General features: G+C 45.2%; 1 protein-coding gene across 1 annotated transcript; it reads right to left on the minus strand.

The window, feature by feature from the left end:
* Nucleotides 1–12,395: 12,395 nt before the first annotated feature.
* Nucleotides 12,396–13,601, minus strand: LOC122544210 (interferon-inducible GTPase 5-like). The gene has a single exon (XM_087980854.1). It carries the CDS (start codon nucleotides 13,599–13,601, stop codon nucleotides 12,396–12,398), a length of 1,206 nt encoding a protein of 401 aa, XP_087836980.1.
* Nucleotides 13,602–18,224: the final 4,623 nt, after the last annotated feature.

Consider the following 18,224-nt stretch of genomic DNA (forward strand, 5'->3'; position numbering starts at 1 on the left):
GCATGTCCCATTGATCAAAAACGGAAGTGTTCTAGCCATACATATACTGCAGCTAAAGCAGCAGGTCAGAGGCGAGGATTCTGCAATAAGTAATGCACCTCCAAGACACAACTCAGGAGCATGACGGAAACCCCCACCTGCCCAGATGAATGCAGCTCCAACCACATTCAAGATGCAAAACACCATCCAGAACAAAACAGCTCAATTGATTGACATCCCACGCAGCATCTTCAACATCCACTCTCTTCTGCTGATGCACATTGTACACACAGCTGGCAAACTATAAGATGCACTGCAGAAATTCACGAAAGCCCCTCTAGCACCTTCCAAATCAGCTTGAAGGTGAAAGTGGATGCATAGGAGTGCCACCACTTACAAGTTACTTTCAGGCCACATACCATCCTGTTTCCCAGCTTTAACGCCATCCCTTCACTGCCACTGGGTAAAAACCCTGGAACTACTTTCCTAAAAGCAATCTAGAAACCCCTATACTCTAAGGATTTCAGCAATTCAAGAAGGCAGCTTAACATGATCTTTTCCAGGGCAATAGGGATGGGTAATAAATACTGACCTAGTTAAAGACGTGTACATCCCATGAACAAATTTAAACTATGTGCTCCAGATGTGTTCTCTCGAATGCCATGAATGAATGAAGCACAACTTCCTTATTTCTGTACTTAATTTTTCTTGCAATAAAGTATAGCATTCTGTTAGCTTTCCTAATTAATTTCTTTACCTGCATACTAACCTTTTATGATTCATGTGCTTAGACATCCAGATCTCTCTGTATCTCAGAACTCTGCAATCTCTTATCATTGAGAGAACTTGCTTCTATTAGAATCTTGCTGCGAAAATGGACAATTTGTCATCTTCCCATATTATACTCCATTTACCAGATCTTTGACCATTCACTTAACCTATCTATGTCATTTTATAGCTTGCTGATGTCTTCATTACTACTTATTTTCCTATCTTTATTCATCCGTACATTTTGCAACAATATTTTGGTCCCTTCATCCATCATTTACATAAACTGTAAACAGTTGAGGGCCCAGCACTGATCCTTGCAGCAAGTGACTCATTTCCTTAGCCATCCGATTTCTATCCCATGAGCACCTATGAACTCTTATTGATAGAGTAACAAACAGAATACTGATTCCATCTTTCTACTACAGTTTCCTCTCAGCTTCTAAATAGCACGTGACAATTGACGTTCCCAAGATCACAGAATGTTTCCATACAGCAGAAACCAAGTAACTAAGTTCTAAGGAAGGGTCACCGGACCTGAAACGTCAACTTCAACTTCTGTTCACAGATGCTGCCAGACCTGCTGAGCTTTTCCAGCAACTTGTGTTCTTCTTTCTGATTTACTGCATCCGCGGTTCAGTTTTTTTAACCTGGTCTGCTGCAGCTCTCTGATTTTGTCCATTCTCCTGCATTTCCTCCCCCAGAAACCCTGCATTTTGTTTGTACCTGTATTTACATAATCATCCAAAGCTTTCTTCAGTGACTCAACTGAACTTGCCCTCATGACATTTCAGCAAGTCCATTCCAGACCTGAATACTCACTGGATGAAAAAGATTTTTCGCACGCCCCATTTACCTCTTATGCAAAACACCGTGTGACCATGGCCTAGACAGTATCTGCCTTGCAAGGTAAACACTATTCATGTAACATATCAGTTATGCCTCTTGCCTGGATGCAAACCACTCTTTTGGTCCCCAGTCAGCCCTCCACTTTCTTCCATCCTTTTAATGTTAATGTGCTTAGAGAAGACTTTTGAGATTTCCACTCACGTTAGGCGGCAGACCTTTCTCGTAACCCCTCTTTGCTTCTCCGCCGCCCTTCCAATACTCAACTTGGTTCTCAATCCGAGACCTATCAAAAGCACACTTTGTGTTCTCTTACTTAATTTGTTTCGCCTCCTTCATCATCCAGGAACTCTGCATTTGTTTGTCCCACTTTCTCTTTTGAAGGAATCTATCCTGACTGTGCTCAGTTCATCTCCTCTTTGAAGGTGGCCCATTGTTCAGCCACTGTTTATTTATACCAACCTTTAGTTCCAGTCTATCTGGCCCAGCTTCTTTCTTGTCCCCCATGAAGTCCGCTCTCTGCCAATTGGTTATTCTGGTCCTAGACTGACCGTTATCACTTTCTGTCATCATCGTAAACTTTATCGTATAAATGGTCACTGTCCTTCAAATGCTGCTCCACTGACATTGGCTCCACTGGCCACACCTCATTCCCAAAGCCACTGTGTTCATTCCAATGAGAAAGAAGGCAAAGTGCTGTAGGGAATTATTCTGAATATAATCCAAGAATACTTACACCTTGATTCCCCTCACACTATCACTATCTCAGACTATATACAGACTTCCACCATTAATATGATAGAAGAATCTCTACAGTGTGGAAGCAGGGGCCATTTGTCCCAAGAAGTCCACACTGACCCTCAGAGGAGCATTCCATCCAGACCCATTCCCCTAACCTACTACTCTATATTTCTCTTGACTAATACACCTAAACTACACATCCTTGAACACTATGGGTAACGTAGCATGGCCAATTCACCTAACCTGCACATCTTTGGACTGTAGGAGGAGACCGGAGCACCCGGAGGAAACCTATGCAGACGGGGGAGAATATGCAAACTCTACAAGGGTGGAATCGATCCCAGATCCCTGCCACCGTGAGGCAGCAATGCTAACCACTGAGCCACCGTGCCGTCCAAAAAAGTAGAAGAATCATAGAATCCCGACAATATGGGAGCAGGCCGTTCAGCCCATCAAGTCCATATCAACTTTCTGAAGGGTATCCCATCCAGACCCAAGCTATCCCTGCAACCCCTTATTTCCCATGGCCAATCCACTTAGGCCTGCACGTTTTAGGAAACAGGCGCACCCAGAGGAAACCCACACAGACACGAGCAGAAGGTGCAAACTCCACGCAGACAGTCGCCCAAGGTCGAACCTGGGTCCCTGTTGCTGTGAGACAGCAGTGCTAACCACTGAGCCACCATGCCCATTACAATAGAGATGACCTGGGACATTTCAATTGAAATTTCATCCCATGTGCACAACTTACAATACGATTGCATGCCTAACTCCTATCCTTCCATCTTACCTGAACCTATTATTACACTCTGAGATCGTTGACCGTCTTTTTCTCCTTGTTGATTGGTCCCCTGCTTCCCTCAAATCTGACACCTTTTGCTGACTTAATGCCACGATTTTTATCAGAATTTGTCCTCTTTGACACCTTGCGTAAACGCTCCGCCTTCCCAGACAACACCACACCCAAGGTTCACTAATGCTGAGTTACGTTCAGAAAGAAAGAAAACAGGAGTTTGTGTCCTCCCTGAGCAAATTTGAGGGACATTGACCTTTGACCCTACACAAACTGGCATGCCAATGAGATCTTGGCTGCCTATTGCTTTGTGAACACCTTTCAAGAAAGGAAAGTCTCTCAATGAGTAAAAATGGGTCTTATGTTTAACATAATGTTGCCTCTGTTCAGGATTTTATGACTATGCTGTTCGGCTCTATTCAGTGACCCCCCCCCCAATAACTGCTCTCCCATCTTGTGGGCTCCCCGCCTTTATATAGCCCACGAGCGGGCACCGCTAAGGGGCGTGGCCACTCACCACCGCGGCCCCCAGACCAATCACGACGCGCGTCGGCCGACGGCGGTCCAATCAGGTTGGACCCGTGTCCCGCGTGGCGTGGCGCCCGCGCGGGCGACGGTCAAATTTCAAATCGGCGCCACGTGACGCTGACGGTTAATCGGCCCTTCCCGCCATGAGGAGACACTCCATTCCCCTTCCCATGCTCCCACCAAAGGATCCTCAAAAGGACCTAACACTGTCAATAAATAATGGGTACATCATTCCCAAAGGTGCCTGAAAAAGACAACATCTTCTCAGATGTCATTATGACGACTGGGGGGGGGGGGGGATTGCTTCTCCAAAAACTCTTAAGAGGAAGGGCTAAGAGAACATGCACTTTCAACATACGTACAATGACTGAATAAATAAGCATACAAAATGTTAATCCCATTCACTGGGGAACCAGATTTAAGGCTTGGGGTAAAAGATGTATCGGTTAGGGTGTCAAGGGGCCATTTTGTATTAAAACCGAGTGAGTGGTAATGACCTGGAACTGGCTACCTCAAAAAATGGCAGAAGCGGAGACAATGAAGAATAGGCATTGAAGGGAAAGTTTTAGGGTACAGGCATAGAGCAAGGTGAATAGGGGCGGTCTGGATTTCTCCAGAGCCAGCCAGCAGTAGGCTGAATGGCCATCTTCTGTCTCAATGAATCCATGACCATCACCTGTGGTGCTATAATTACTATTGAGCTTCTTATCCTGCACAAAAACTCTATTGGATTTTTTTTTAAAAACTGATTAAAGGTTTTGAACATTCAAACAAAGGTGTTAAACAATTACATAGTTGTAAAAATGTAAAAGGCTAATTTACTGGATAAACTTAATGCTTTGGGTGAACTGCTGCACAGAAATAGGCCAAACTGCCCATTTGTTTCTTGCCTGTGATTGATGTTCTCCATAACCTCCCCTGACCTTCTTGTCAGCTCAACCCATCCTTCAATTCCATCCTTCGACATTTATGTTTGTATCCAATGTCCCCTTAATTTTATTCAACTGGATCACTCCCTCTGGTAACAAGTCCCACGTTCTTCCTGTCATAAGTCTCAACCACCTGCAGTAGTTTGGGCTTAAACTCCTTACAGTGTGGTTAAGAAAGCATTTGACACTTACCTCCATTGCTCACACCATTGAGAATAGGATTTGGACATCATGTTTAGGTTGTGTAGGACATTAGTGAGGCCTATGCTGGAGTAATGTGTCCAGATGTGGTTGCCCTGTTTCAGGAGGGATATTACTAAATTGGAGAAGGTACAGATTTACAAGGACTTTGCCAGGAACGGAGGGTTTGAGCTATGAAGAGAGGCTGGACTTTTTTCCACTGGAGTAGGAGGCTGAGGCATGACCAGATAGAGGTTTGTAAAATCATATATGGGGTATAGATAAGGTGAATGGCAGGTGCCGCTTCCCTAGGGTGGGGGTTTGAGACTAGGAGGGCACATTAAAAAGGTGAGAGGAGAACGATTTTTTAAAAAAGACCCAAGGGCTTTTTTTTTAAAAAAAAGAAAAAGTACAGAAAGTGAGTTGTATGTGGTGTTAACTTCCAGAGGAAGTGGTGGATGCAACAATGTTTAAAACACATTATACAGGCCAAGTGCAGGCAGGTGGGACTAGTTTAGATTGATGTGGAGGTGCTGCTATTGGACGGAGATAGACAAAGTCAGAAATCACATGACACATAGTCTAACAGGTTTATTTGAAAATCAGTGCTCCAAAAGCTTGTAATATCAAATAAACCCGTTGGATTAGAAGCTGACTTAGCTTAGTTTGGAAACATGGGTCGGAGTGGAGGATCTGTTTCCATGTTGTAGGATTATGACAATTGACTTTTTACTGTCTAAGTATACAGCAAAAGCTCCTTTATAGCGGAAACAATGCTACGGAGTTAGACGAGCCCAGAATAACTTTCAACTTTTAATAAATGTGCATTACAATCTCAGACTTCCAATCACATCTGCGCAAAGCATTCTGCCTATTAAGTTAGCTTAAACAATTACGTCCTCTAGCAATGTCATCTCTCTCTCTCTCTCTCTCAAGTCAACACAGTGAGCAGAGAACCCAAACTCAAAACAACTTCCACTTGGACATGTTGCTTCTACTGCTGACCTCTGAAACGATTTAGAGTTCTGCAAGCTCCTTCTAATAAAAATTCAGAGGGAATTACAAAACTCTTGGAGAAAAATGTTTCTGATCAACATTTAAAAAAAAAAAAATGACTTCCTTCTACTCCAGGTATGATGGATTCAGAGATGGCGACTAGGCCCAATGCATCCAGCATTACAGTTAAGTGGTGCTTTAAGGGACAGATTGAATAGTCCCTCCCCTGGTCTGTACATTCTCACCCCCCATTCATTTCTATCGGTATCCAAACCCTATCTCCTGAATAAACTGGTTCCTTTTATCAGTACCACAAGCCAGTGACTCAACGTGGGCTGGTGGAGAATGTTTGACCTCTGCAAAAGGTTACACCCCGAAATTGCTTCAGAGGTCAGCAGCATAAGCAACATGCCCTGGAAGCAGTTTTGAGTTACTTTAGGGTCTCTCTGCTCACTCGTGTTGAGTTGAGCGAGATGTCATTGCTGGTGGACATACCTTGTTTAAGTAAATTAAATAGATAGAACACTTTGCGCTGATGTGGTTGGGTGTCAGAGATGGTGGCAGAGCAGGTAGGTGGGAGATAAAAAAGTCAGGGACAGGTATCTTCAACTTCCAAGCCTCTCTCCAAACGACAGGTTCTAGACTTTATCTTTTAAAATCAGGCCCTTCAAGATGCTAAAGGAGATGACAGTAAAGTGGTATTACTTTGTGCCTAAGATGGCAACACTAAACTTTCCACTGTACTCCTATACTGGAGTACACATGACAATAAAAGGATATTAGCTTAATTTCTGGATTCATGTCCTTGGACCCAGGTTCAAATCCTGTCATGGCAGATGGTGAAATTTGAGCTCAATTTCAGATTCTTTGATAAAAGAACATCAAGGATCTGATGACCACGAATACAGAGTGTTGGGGAGAAACAACCTCTACCAGCTTCACTAATGTCCATCAGGGAACGGGGACGGACGGACACGGACACGGACACTTTTTCTTAGAGCACAGGATGCTAGTGTACAATTCAGCAAAATCCATAAAAAATGATGGAGGGGCCAAAATATAGAGCAAATAAGACTCATTTCACCTTATACAGTCAACTAAAAAAAAAGTTTAAGAGCATTGCAGAGTTGCCCAAAGATCTTCTGTACTGGGAGGTAGGTGGAGACAGATGACCAGCATGCTGGGGAAAAAACCCACTTCAATGTTACATGGGCACCCCAAAACAAACTGTTTTGACACGGAGGTGAATCCCTGTTAATTACACCCAGAAAATGCCTGTCTCATAATCTGTTAAAAAAATGACAGAACTCCCAAATTCACCTATTTAAACTAAATAAAGTAATTTTGTAAAATTCTAAACATAAAACTATTCACAACTCTAAGCCCCCTTTTCTCTTAACTGCTTACTATCTGCCTCCAGTTCTATAGCAATTACTACTCCACTTACTAAAATTACATCAACTTAATTTCAAAACCACACAGTCACTATCTTCTTGTATCTTCATTCTTCTGTCTGCTGCTCTCCCTGGGTCGTCTTTCTTTTTACTGAGTGTATGTTTCATGTGAAAAAGATGCCTTTGATAGAGATGCCTTTTCAAGTTAAGAGCAAGATGTTAGATGGGTAATTAGCTCTCCAGCAGTTGGTCTTTGGTCAAAATGTCTATATTCTTATACCCGTTCTCCCCCTCCCCAGGATCAGATTGTCTCATTGACTTTATTGTTTTGCTGACATCAAATTGGGTTCGGGTTTTTGCATCCTGGGGCATATTTAAAGTAGGAGAAAGTGAGCACTGCAGATCAGAGTCAATAAAACTGTGTGCTGGAAAAGCAGAGCAGGTCAGGCAGCATCCAAAGAGCAGAAGAGTCGATATTTTGAGCATAAGCTCATCAGGAATGGGAAGGGTGGTTGCAAAGGGGCTGAGAGATAAATGGGAGAGGGTTGGGAGTGGGAACACAATAGGTGGATGAAGGTGTGGGGGGGGGGGGGGTGGAAAAGAGGTAATGGAGATCAGAGTGAAGGGCGGGAAGGAAAATGTACAGTTAGGACTATTCAAGAGGGTGGTGCTGAGTTGGAGGTTTGGATCTGGGATAAAGTAAGGGAAAAAAAAAGAGAAAAATGAGGAGAAATCGGTGAAAATCAAACATTGATGCTATGTGGTTGGAGGGGCCCAAAGCATCCTTCCTTTTGTTGTCAAAAACAGGAACCAAAATTCAGGTATCATTTCACAGCCAAAAAATGTTGTATATTTTCAAATTTTCCAGTACTCTGAGACACCGTCATCTAGTCATATTCACATGTGCTTGTAATATCAGTTCAGTACAGTGTTCACTCTTTAGAAAAAAAGATGTATAGTACACACCTTCAACTTCATAACAAGGACTGTGAGAGGTAATTTCGGTTTAAACTTTAAGATGTGCCTGGACCACGGACTGGTCTATAATAAAAGACAAAACTTTTGTTTCTTTTCTAGAACATTTTATATACTCAAAAGTAGAATAGTTTAAATTGTGCAGAATGCTGACAATTTGTGAGCAGAGTAAAACAAACAGGCCCTTGATTGATGAAACCATTAACACAGGAGAGAAGGATGAGTCCTTGACTGATAAGACTCCAGGATGGGGGAATGACTTGAGACATCTGTTTCAAATTAAAGCCTTTGACTGATAAGACTACAGGGTGAGAAAAACAACAAACTTTGGAGACTCTGGAGCCTTTTGTTGCAGACGTTGTGATAAAAATAATGATGTTTTTAAGAATGTGAACCTCATGGCTTGTTGGAGCCAAGGAGAGGAGGGACTTGTGCTGTATATAATGGGAGACTTTGTAAGCCTCAGCGCGCCTTTTCTTTAAGGGTGCCCGACTCTGCAGACTTGACTTGTTAATAAAACTTTGTTTTCCTGAATTTGTCTAGAGCGATTATTGAGAAGCGATTTTCGTTTCTAACAACTTGGGGGCTCGTCATCCGGGATCAACACTCCGGCCGCAAGGGGGGTTGAGGAAGGATATCGGAGAAGGTGCACCCTGCTGAGTTCAGCAGTCCCTGATTCCTTGCTTGTCGCCCCGCGCGGCTTGAGCGAGTGATATCCGGGAGGCTCAGGAAAACAAAGGAGGGGTGTACCCGAGGCAGTGGGGACGGTTAATGATCGAGTAATTTCGGTGCACCGAACCCAGGTAAGAAAAAACTTGCGGGGACCGTGTTTCCGGAGGACTGGGGACCTACGGGGTGCCTGTGGATTTTTTTTCTACAGAGACGTGGGACTCAGGAATCTAGAGACCGGGGCTCGCCTGTGAGGGATTTTGCAGAGACCGTGTTTGAGGAGGAACGTGTACCTACGGGGTGCCTGTGATTTGTGTCACAGAGACGTAGGACACAGGAATCCAAAGACCGGGGGTGCCTGCAAAGGAACCTGGGCGATCACGGGACTGAAGGTCCGGGGATTGGCTACATTGTGATAGATTATCACGGGAAAAATACGAAGTCCTCGGAAATGGGAAATAAGGGATCTAAGGCGATTAAGGGAAAGGTAGGCTTAAACAGGGACAATGACACATACCCCGGGGTACCTGACGATAGTCCGTTAGGGAGAATGCTAAATAATTGGGATCAGGGTGGAAGAAAGGGAAAATCTAAAAGGAAGATGGTAAAATACTGTCAAAAGTGGTCCCAGAAACCTATTCAGGGCGACTCAGTGTGGTGGCCTAGATTCGGTACTGACGAAGACTGGGTCCGGCAAGCCCTCATTTTATATGTCAATTCAAAACCTGATGTTAATCTGGAAGAAAGTGATTATGCCCTTTGTTGGCTGCCGGTTACGATATCTTGCCAAATGCAGGTAACCAATAAAGACTCGAAAGGGCAGAAAGAATGGGACCCTTTAGATCACTTACCGCCGCAGAGCAGGTCAGGCAGCATCCAAAGAGCAGAAGAGTCGATATTTTGAGCATAAGCTCATCAGGAATGGGAAGGGTGGTTGCAAAGGGGCTGAGAGATAAATGGGAGAGGGTTGGGGCTGGGAACACAATAGGTAGATGAAGGTGTGGGGGGGGGGTGGGGGGGGGGGGGGGGCGTGGAAAAGAGGTAATGGAGATCAGAGTGAAGGGCGGGAAGGAAAATGTACAGTTAGGACTATTCAAGAGGGTGGTGCTGAGTTGGAGGTTTGGATCTGGGATAAAGTAAGGGAAAAAAAAAGAGAAAAATGAGGAGAAATCGGTGAAAATCAAACATTGATGCTATGTGGTTGGAGGGGCCCAAAGCATCCTTCCTTTTGTTGTCAAAAACAGGAACCAAAATTCAGGTATCATTTCACAGCCAAAAAATGTTGTATATTTTCAAATTTTCCAGTACTCTGAGACACCGTCATCTAGTCATATTCACATGTGCTTGTAATATCAGTTCAGTACAGTGTTCACTCTTTAGAAAAAAAGATGTATAGTACACACCTTCAACTTCATAACAAGGACCAATCAGGGAACCACTAGCCAAAAAAAAAAAAAGAGAAGAGTCATGACCCCTTCTATGGACTGGCATATGCCACCACGACAGCCAATTTCTGTGGCAGCTTGGCAACAGATACCAACATCTAAAAAAAAAAACAGCAACCCAACGTCAAGTAGCAGCTTCACACGTGGCAACTAGGTCTCACTGACCCTTCACAGCCAGCAGAAGTGTACCAAGACCCACTAACACCTAAAAAATGAATCACTTGCAGCACCATCTCAGAGAGAGAAGATTGGCAGCACTTCACTTGGAAAGGGAACAAATCCGGGGGGGGAGAAAACAGATTTACTTCTTATTTGGTAGAAGGATTAATAGGAACAGAGAGGTTAAACCCCATACCCAGAGGGTAATGCAGGTTTTAACAAACTCTGCCTGAAAAAGAAAAGCAGAGGGGCAGGAGCTTTGGCTGTATTCTTAAAAACCAGGTGGATGGCCATTCAGGTTCTAGATAGATCTCTCAGTGGAAAGGCCACTTTCAGTGCTGATGGTTTGTTTTGAACATGTGTGTTTGAGGTTATCCAGGGTTAGGGAAACAACCTATACCTAGGGCTATTTACAAAACAGGAACTACAGCTAATTGCAGGGGGGGGGGGGGGGGGAAGCACACAAAAAGCCAGCCAAATCTAGAATATGCAGAAAATAAGTTACTCAATTTTATTAAAGTCATCCCTCACACACACACGGGAAAAACATCTGCTCCAATTGTTGGCCCTAGGACTATTAGCGGAAACAGTACACAGAAAATTCTAGAATAGGACAGGAACTGAAAAATGGTGCAGGCGAGACACACCCGACAGTTAGCAAAACGTAGAAGTTATTCTTAAAAAAAAAGGTTTCGGTGGTATCATTTAAATTATTCAGTGACATTACTAAGAAGTCAGTCGATAGTCCATGTGCACACTTCATAATTCAATTAAGACCAAGATACAAATTAAATATTAATAAAGCTGCCAGTTACATGTAAATTCTGACAGTTATATTCCTTTCACGTGAATACTTAGGAAAGGCAAAAATGAGACTCTCCGCTATAATCAGTTTGAGAAAACCAAACCATTTGCGGCCTTAATCAAATCTTGAGCTCCCACATCATGATCGTTTTTAATTTGTCTTCTGTAGACATTTCCTTTTCAATTCAGTTTCCTGCTGCAGGTGTCTATCATATTTTCTCTTCCCACATAGTGGTCTGTTTCTAATACCACCTCCTCTAGGGAGGTCTATAACCAAAAGGATTTCCTTTCATAGAAAAATCCGTCCACCTCTCCAAATAAATTGGGCTCAACAAGCGTCAATGTGCTTCAGATATTGAAAAAGAATTCAAATCCCCTGAGAAAACAGAGTTTGGTAGTGTTTCATTCACCAGGCACAAAGTCGATTAAATTGAGAAATTTGTTTACATTCATACTATTCACCTTCACAAAAACAAAGGAAAAAGGAAGTTAACTGTCTCAGATCAATTCACACAAAGGGGGTTCCATCTACTGTTCACTTTCCTCTGAACCCGGTAGACATCGTCTATGAACTCCTCCAAAATGGCGTCCAGCAGCCCGATGGTAGATGCCCCAGAGAGCTTCCATTTACTGATGGTAAATACTGTCACAACATGTACCTGAAAATGGATATTATTACTTTAAAACAGATCAGGGAGGGGTTAGACAAAAAAAAAAAAATCCCCACTATTCCATCAAAACTCCGAGATGGGGATTAAAAGTGTACAAGTGGTGCGAACCGCAAATAGTGGAGGCTTATTCAAAGTGTGGGGTTGACAAAATGAAGGGTTGAAGTGAAGTGAGGTGGTTGGACACAGTGTTTCAACAGTTACCAGCACGTAGCCCAACTTCAGTGGAAGGAATGACTCCCAAAAGCAAGGCCTTCATGTTTGGTCTCGTTGCCTTGGATACTAAATGGAAGTCGCCAAGCTCTTTAAGTCACCTCAACAAAACGGTCTCCTGTTGAAGTAAGTTGAAACGTTATCAGAGGGGAAATAAAGCATTTGGTCATGCTTTGATAGCATAGATTAGGGAGGGGCAAAAACCACACACAGGGGAGTATGAAACTGCTAGACAGGACACAAAATGGACTGATATTGCAGTGGGGAGTTTCCCCATTAGTCGGTATGCCGTTGAACCTCCAGCGAGGTCAGTCACCCCGTAGCACATTGGCCACTTTTCTCTGAACCCGGTAGACATCGTCCATGAACTGCTCCAACATGGCGTCCAGCAGCCTGATGGTGGAGGCACCAGAGAGCTTCCCCCCAGGCAGGCTCTCCAGGAGGGGGATCCACTTCACATTGTTGGGGGACACTAGGACATTCTTCTCCGTCCACCTCAGCAGCTCCTCCGCCACGGCCTTCTCGGTCAGCTCCCTGGCCATGCGGGTCTGGATCTCGTCCGAGAGGACAAAGGCGGGCTGCCCGATCAGCCTGGCTCTCTTGCTCAGGGCCTGGTAGTCAAGGCCCAACAGGCGGCGGTATAGCCGGATTTCGTCGCACAGAAAGCGGACATTCGCCTGGTAAGGCAGCTGCTCAACCGGGAGGGGGTCGATGACGCAACTGTAGACGGCCGACAGCGGGATCAACGCCTTCAGCGAGTTCTTCAGTTCGGTCTTGTCAGCGAGATGGGGCAGGGACAGCAGGAGGGCGTGCCTCTGAAGAGCAGGCAAGGTATCCTTCTGCAGGGCCCGGATGCAGGCTGGGAAGTCGAACCGCTCACTCTCGAGGCAGGAGACGCAGTAGAAGCGGCCAATAGCGTAGCCCACATCCAAGTGGGCAAACCGATTGGTGGCAACGACGCGCAGGGCCTCCCGAGCAAACTCTGCGTCCTTGTGACCGCGCGCGTCCGCGTCGATCTTGGTGAGGATGAAGTAGAAGGGCTTGCCCAGCCGCCTGAGCTCGTCGGCAAGGGCTGCCGCCTGCCAGGTGAAGCGGCCCGGTGACAGGACGTAGAAGCCAGTGTAGCGGTCCACCTCCACCACCTGCAAGTAGTCCCCCGGCGAGAAGCCGGACCCTTCGACGCTAGGCAGCTCCCAGAACGTACAGCCGGGAGATCCTGGCCGCTGGTAGGGTGCCGGCTTCACCAGCTGCTGGCTCAGGTCGGTGGAGGGGGCACCCTCTTCGCCATCTTGAAAGCCCATGGCAGAGCGGATGAAGGTGGACTTCCCCGCTCGGGAGGTCCCGGTGACCGCCACATGGACCGTCACGCACTCCACCCTCTTCCTCTCCGCCTCCACCAGAGGCGCCATTTCCGATATCCCACCGCGGTCCATGGCGTCCCAAAGTCTCTCTAGAATCCCCTCAACTTCCAAATCCATGCTCGCCAACTGAAAACAAGAAAGAAAATGTGACATAGTTAAAAAGCTACACAGTGTGAAAGAACACAAAACAGTCCCAAGAGCCCTCAGCCTGGGGAATGTTGGGAAAAGGCAGAGGAGAGGATGTCATAGTGGGAATGTCACTGGACAGAGAATCCACATTAACCCTCTGGAACAATGGGTTCCAATCCCACAGGGCTAGTTTGTAGAGCCTTAAGTCTGATTAGAATCATATTATCCCTCAAGTGCGGAAATATGTCATTCGGCTCAACAAGTCCACACCGACCTTCCAAAGAGTAACCCGCCCAGACCCATTCCAGCACCCTATTACTCTACATTTACCCTTAACTAATGCACCTAACCTGCACACCCCTGGGCACTATGGGACAATTTAACATGGTCAATCCCACCCTAACCTGTACATCCCTGGGCACTATGGGATAATTTAGCATGGCCAATCCACCCTAACCTGCACACCCCTGGGCACTATGGGACAATTTAACATGGTCAATCCCACCCTAACCTGTACATCCCTGGGCACTATGGGATAATTTAGTATGGCCAATCCACCCTAACCTGCACATCTTTGGACCTTGGGAGGAAACTGGAGCACCCGGAGGGGCCTATGCAGACACGGGGAGAATGTCTGTGTGGAGTTTGCACACTGTCACTCGAGGCGGGAATTGAACCCAAGTCCCTGCCGCTATGAGGCAGCAGTGCTAGCCACTGAACCACCCAACAAACATTAGGGGACAAAAGTGATGAAACCATCAGTTGTCAAACACCCGACTGGCTCACTCCTTCTTCTTAGGGAAGGGAATCTGCTCCCCCCCCCCCCAGTCTGGTCTACATGTGACTCCAGATCCACAGCAATGTTAGATTCTTAAAATACCCCTCAAGCCACTCCCATTCGAGGGCAGTTAGGGATGGGCTACAAATGGAGGCCTTGCGAGCTAATCCCCTGTCCCCTCAAACCAATAGCCAACATATCCCCTCACTAGTAACCGGTTTCTTTAGTCAAAGTGTCAAAGGCACTTGGTGGGTCAAATTACACATCTGAAACCCAGCTGGAAAACCAACTCCAGCTCAGAAAAGGGAGGAGGACCTGAAAAGAGAATAGAGGGAGTTAGGTTGGAAGCTAAAAAGGCAGGATGAGCGGAGTAGTAATCTCGCGATTGCTACTGGTGTCACGGGCTAGTGAGGCTAGGAACAGAGAGTGAGTGCAGTGCTGGTGTAGGAGGGAGGACTTCAGATACATGGATCATTGGGATACCTTCTAGGGAAGGTGGGATCTGTACAGGGAGGATGAGTTGCAGCTGAATGGGAGGGGCACCAAGATCCTGGTCAGGAGGTTTGCTAGAGCTTTCTGGGAGGGTTTAAAACTAGTTTGGCAGGGGGGGGGAGATGGGAACTGGAGCTATGGATCAGAAAATGGGGTAGCTAGTGAACAGCCAGACACAGGATGCAGAGAGACTGATGAGGAATGGACAGTTGATAGGGCAAGGTTACAGTCAGATGATGGGTTGAAGTTTGTCTATTTTAACACAAGCAGTGTCAGGAATGAGGGTGATGAACTCAGAGCATGGATCAGTACTTGGAGCTATGATGTTGTGGCCATTACAGAGACTTGGATATCACAGGGGCAGGAATGGCTGTTGGATATTCCAGGGTTTAGATGTTTCAAAAGGAATATAGAGGGGGAATTTAAAATAAAAAGAGGTGAAGCAGTGTCATTACTAATCAGGATTATCATCACAGCTGCAGAAAGGGAGGTTGTTGAAAAGGGATTGTCTACAGAGTCAGTTTGGGTGGAAGTCGAACAGGAAAGAAGCAGTCACTTTATTGGGAGTTTTCAACAGACCCCCTCCCCCAATTACAAAGGAGCAAATTGGGGTGCAGATTTTGGAAAGGTCTGCAGAAGTAATAGCATTGTTGTCGTGAGTGACTAACTTCCCTAATATTGATTGGATCCTCATTGGTTCAAATGGTTTGAATGGAGCAGTTTTAGTTCGGTTTGTCCAGGAAGCATTCCTGACTCAAGAGGTAGAGAAGCTGACCAGAGGGGAGGCCATATTGGATTTGGCGCTTGGCAGTGAACCAGACCAAGTGTCAGAGCATTTCAACGATAGTGGTCACAACTCCCTGACCTTTACTATATAGGTCATGGAGGGGGATAGGAGCAGATGGTGTGAGAGAGTTTACTTAATTGGAGGAAGGGGAATTACAACGCTATTCAACAGGAACAGAGGAGCATAAACTGAAGAGATGTTCACAGGAAAATGCACAATAGAAATGTGGAGGTTGTTTAGGGAGCACTTGCTGATAGTGCTGGACATAGAGTTTAAGAGCCATGAGGTAATGCTGAAGCTCTGTTGAGCCCTGGTTAGACTACACTTGAGGTATTGTGTTCGGTTCTGGTCACCTCATTATAGGAGGACTGTGGAAGCATTAGAGAGGGTACAGAGGAGATTTGCCTGGACAGGAGGGCACATCTTATGAAGAAAGGTCAAGGGAGCTAGGACCTCTCATTGGAGTGAAGTAAGAGCAGTAGTGATTTGATAGAGGTGTACAAGATGATGAGAGGCAGAGATAGAGTGGATAGACAGACTTTTTCCCAGGGCAGGAATGGCTACCACAAGGGGGCATCATTTTAAGGCGATTGTAGGAAGGTTTAGGGGAGATTGTTTCTTTACAGCATTGTGTACATGGAATGCACTGCCAGCAGTGGTAGTAGAGTCAGATACACCAGGACAGTTAAGCAACTCTTTTATAGGCACATGTATAATGGTACAATATAGGGTACGTAGGTTAATTTAATCTTAGAGTAGGATAAAAGGCTGGCACAACATCAAGGGCCGAAGGATCTGTGCTGCACTGTACTGTTCTATGTTTTAACTCAATTCACATTGCTAAACACACTCGGTAATTTTACTGATCCCTGTGTATGGAGCCAAGTCTCCAAAGACCCACAGTGCAATTTTCCCCCACACGTTAGGATCCCCAGCTCTACGTTTTTAGGTAGAGAGTGGACAAACCTCAACAAATCTGCTGCGGATACAACGGACTGATTAAAAACCAGCGTTAGTTTGTTAAAGTCTTTGGTGGCACCTCAACACCTGACCTCAGCAAATGAATCTTTACAGAGGTCCGCTCTGTGGGAATTCATTACAATGCCATCGACCTATTGGCCTCCTTGTTTGGTCAAGCAATAGAAAGTCAAATAGCATTGTGTAACACTTACTAATCACCAACATTACAGGACCAAATTTGAGGCCCACCTACTCCAGTCCCACCCTAACTGGATAAAAAAAACCTGTACTTGTATTCACTGAGAAAATGCTCTCCTAAAATGTTAAAAATCATATTAGACAGAATCCCTAGTGTGGAAGCAGGCCATTTTGCCCAATACATCCACACCGACCCACCCAGACCCACTCCCCCACCACATTTACTCTGACTACCCTGCACATCCCTGGGCACTTTGTGACAATTTCCCATGGCCAATCCACCCTAACCTACACATCTTTGGACTGTGGGAGGAAATCTATGCAGACACAGGGACAATGTCTGTGTGGAGCTTGCACAGTCACCCAAGGTTGGAATTGAACCTGGGCCCCTGGCACCGTGAGGCAGCAGTGCTAACCAATGAGCCACCCCAAGGATCACCATTCAGTGGCACCAGGGGTCATTCAGCCCCAAACCTATGTCAGGTCTCAGTTGAGTAATCCAGTCAGTCCCACTTTCCCCACCATAGTCCCACAGCTGTATTTCCCAGAAATTATTCCTCATCACTGCTTCCACATCTGCCCCTTCTAAAGCCAGGCCTTGTAGCTGATCTTGAAGCCTTAAATCCTCTGGTCATTGGTAGGATTTCAGAGGTTAAATGTAAAGATGTTGGCATTGACCAACTCAAAATGGAGGTGGTTAAAATGGGTGAGTACTTGTATTAGAGGAACCAGACGAAATATTGGCAAAGGCAAAGGAGTTAAGGACCAGAAGAGATAACAGTCCAAGGAAAGAGAACAACAACCACAAGGAAAGAAATCCCCCCCCCCCCCTATAATCTGAAAGGACAGACAGACACAGACACACAGACAGAGAGAAAAAGAGAGAGAGAGAGAGAAAAAGAGAGAATCAAGCCCCATTCATACATTTTAAAAACTTAACAGCATAACCAACAGCAATTTTTCTTTTGGTTAAATTAAACCGGTAAAAATTTAATTTAGAGCAAATTTCAACTTTGATAAATTGGTGTTAACATTACAACTCAGTTACTCAAATTAATAAGCAATTATTAATCAGATGGATCAATAGAATCTCAAATCAAGTTAATTGGACAGAGCTGGATTAATCTAGCCACATGGTACTAGGGACATTTCATTGGATACACATCCACTGAAGCAGCACGATAGTCTCCGTTCAGACGAAAAAAAATCTGCTAAAAATAAAAAAAATAGGCTGGAAATTAATTGCAGGTATCCAATATCACCAGACCCCTCTCTCACTTGTCTACAGGAAGATCGTTTGCCACCCATCCACCAACACTCTTGAAGTTCAACACTATCCTCAAGTTTCATATCATTTGCAGGTTTTGGAATTGTGCCCTGGTATACTTATAGTCAGAGATGTACAGCATGGAAACAGACCCTTCGGCCCAAC

The sequence above is a fragment of the Chiloscyllium plagiosum genome, unplaced genomic scaffold (assembly GCF_037043375.1).
Source record: "Chiloscyllium plagiosum isolate Xiang-an unplaced genomic scaffold, Cpla_swu_hap1 HiC_scaffold_38, whole genome shotgun sequence".
Taxonomy (NCBI): Eukaryota; Metazoa; Chordata; class Chondrichthyes; order Orectolobiformes; family Hemiscylliidae; genus Chiloscyllium; species Chiloscyllium plagiosum.